The following is a 2,032-nucleotide window of genomic DNA, read 5'->3' on the forward strand; positions in this document are numbered from 1 at the left end:
TATCTAGTTAATCTCACATCTCCAGAAACATTAGTAGATATTTAAGTAATTAAGGAAACTGAAGAAATAGTTCTCTGAAACAAATCATAGTATATTTTTCATACGGTCAATATTCAGTTTATTATTCTTTATAGAATACCAAACGTCCATTTTTAAAAAATGTACCCCTTGTCTAACAATTATTGGGATGTTTCAGTTATCCTTTGGTCCTTTTCTTCCCACCCCCCAGTTTTGTTTACTTTGTTTAATAGTAAACAAAAATCTTTCTCTTCATCAGATGTTTGATGTCCTTGCAAAGCTTTGGGTTTTTGAGCTTGAACAAGGAGCTTTACTCCATCAATAACATGAATTTCCTGTTATAGTGCATTGTGAAGTTCTTTTGAAGAAAACTGAATCCAAGCCCTACCTCTGTGAAAGCCAGTCTGTTTGTCCAAAGGAACAGTGCACTTTTGTACATGGCCAAATTGTGCAAAGTGTTCTCTCAGCTCACTCAAGGTCACAGCCCAGGGAATTTTTCTGACAAGCACAACCAGCAGACCGTTATTCACCCGCAGTGCCATAGTGTCCCTTGCTGCCAAAGCTGCCATGTTTAGATCGAGCCCTTGGTCCTTTTCTAAATCCATAATTTGGGTTCTCATTTTGCCCTTACCACTTTGCCCTTTAAGACTAGTCTCTTTCCACCCTTCTTCCTTCCTTCCCTGAAAACAGAAAATTGTCATGGTCAATCCTGTGGCTGTGGAAAAGAGAATTTCTTATACCCCGATGGCACGGAAGCCCCAGTAGAGACAACTTATTTAGTGGGCCATATCAAAGAGGTCCTGCAAGTAGAGGAGAACTTGGCAGAACAAAATCAGGCAGGTTGTGTAGGAACCACTGCTATTATCCAGTCCTTAAGATTTCAGGCAAAGAAATGAAGATTCAAAACAGGTCTCCTAAGACAGAATTCTCCTATTGGTTGAGGCTCTGGTTGGAGGAAGCTCAGAGTCACATGGCAGTCACAGCAAGCATAACTTTCCTAGATGTGAGGACTTGTCTTATTTATCTTTGGAGTCTATGACATTTGTGTTCAAAAGAAGCATCTCTTCCTCTGTGAAGACTGACCTTTAGCTGGAGGCTTTCTTTTATAGGATCTTGAAGCATGGGACCCAGAAGGCCAAGGAGAGGTAAACCTCTTGGTGTTAGTGTTGTTAATGAAGTAACACAGTGACCCCCGAGGACTCCTTTTGCAATTCTCCTCAATGTCACACAGTTTAACACTGCATTATTCTTAACCTCTTTGTGATATCTGAGTTTCTGAATCATTAATTGGCTACTGTGTTCATTTCCCAATGCTGCTGTTACAAAGTATGACAAACTGGGTGATTTAACAATGGACATTTGTTTTCCCATAATTTAGGAGGCCAAATTCAAAATCAAGGTGCTGACAGGGCTATGCTCCATGTTTCATCAAATGAGGAAAGACTATTCAGGGACTGGCGTGTCTACCTTTAGAGAACCAGCTATGAGACATCCTCAAATATAGGGCCATGTTTTCTCATGAAATCTGTAGAGAAGAATCCTTCTTTGCCTCTTTTAACTTCTGGTGTTTGCTGGCAATCCTGTGTGTTCCTTGGCTTGCTGTTGTACCACTCCAATCTCTGCCTTTGTCATAACATGACTATCTTCTGTTTGTCCCAATCTTTGTATCTTTTCTCTTCTTATAAGAAGATCAGTATGTCCTATTCTTAACTAACTACATTGCCAACAATCTATTTCCAAATAAAATCATCATTCTGAAGGGCTGGGAGTTAGGACTTCAACATATATTTGCAGGGCAGTGGTGGGTAGGGGGGCACAATTCAACCCTTTAAGGAAATCAACCCTGAATACTCATTGGCAGGACTGATGCTGAAGCTGGAGCTCTAGTATTTTGGTTACCTGATGCGAACAGCCAACTCACTGGAAAAGTCCCTGATGCTGGGAAAGACTGAGGGCAGAAAGAGAAGAGGGCATCAGAGGATGAGATGGTGAGGGATAGGGAAGCCTGGCGTGC

General features: G+C 41.1%; 1 protein-coding gene across 1 annotated transcript; it reads right to left on the bottom strand.

Annotated features, from left to right (window-relative positions):
* Positions 1-299: 299 nt before the first annotated feature.
* On the bottom strand, positions 300-587 carry LOC120851753 (SRA stem-loop-interacting RNA-binding protein, mitochondrial-like). The gene has a single exon (XM_040224763.1). It carries the CDS (start codon positions 585-587, stop codon positions 357-359), a length of 231 nt encoding a protein of 76 aa, XP_040080697.1. The 3' UTR covers positions 300-356.
* Between the last annotated feature and the right edge of the window lie 1,445 nt (positions 588-2,032).

This window comes from Oryx dammah, unplaced genomic scaffold, assembly GCF_014754425.2.
Source record: "Oryx dammah isolate SB20612 unplaced genomic scaffold, SCBI_Odam_1.1 HiC_scaffold_25, whole genome shotgun sequence".
Taxonomy (NCBI): Eukaryota; Metazoa; Chordata; class Mammalia; order Artiodactyla; family Bovidae; genus Oryx; species Oryx dammah.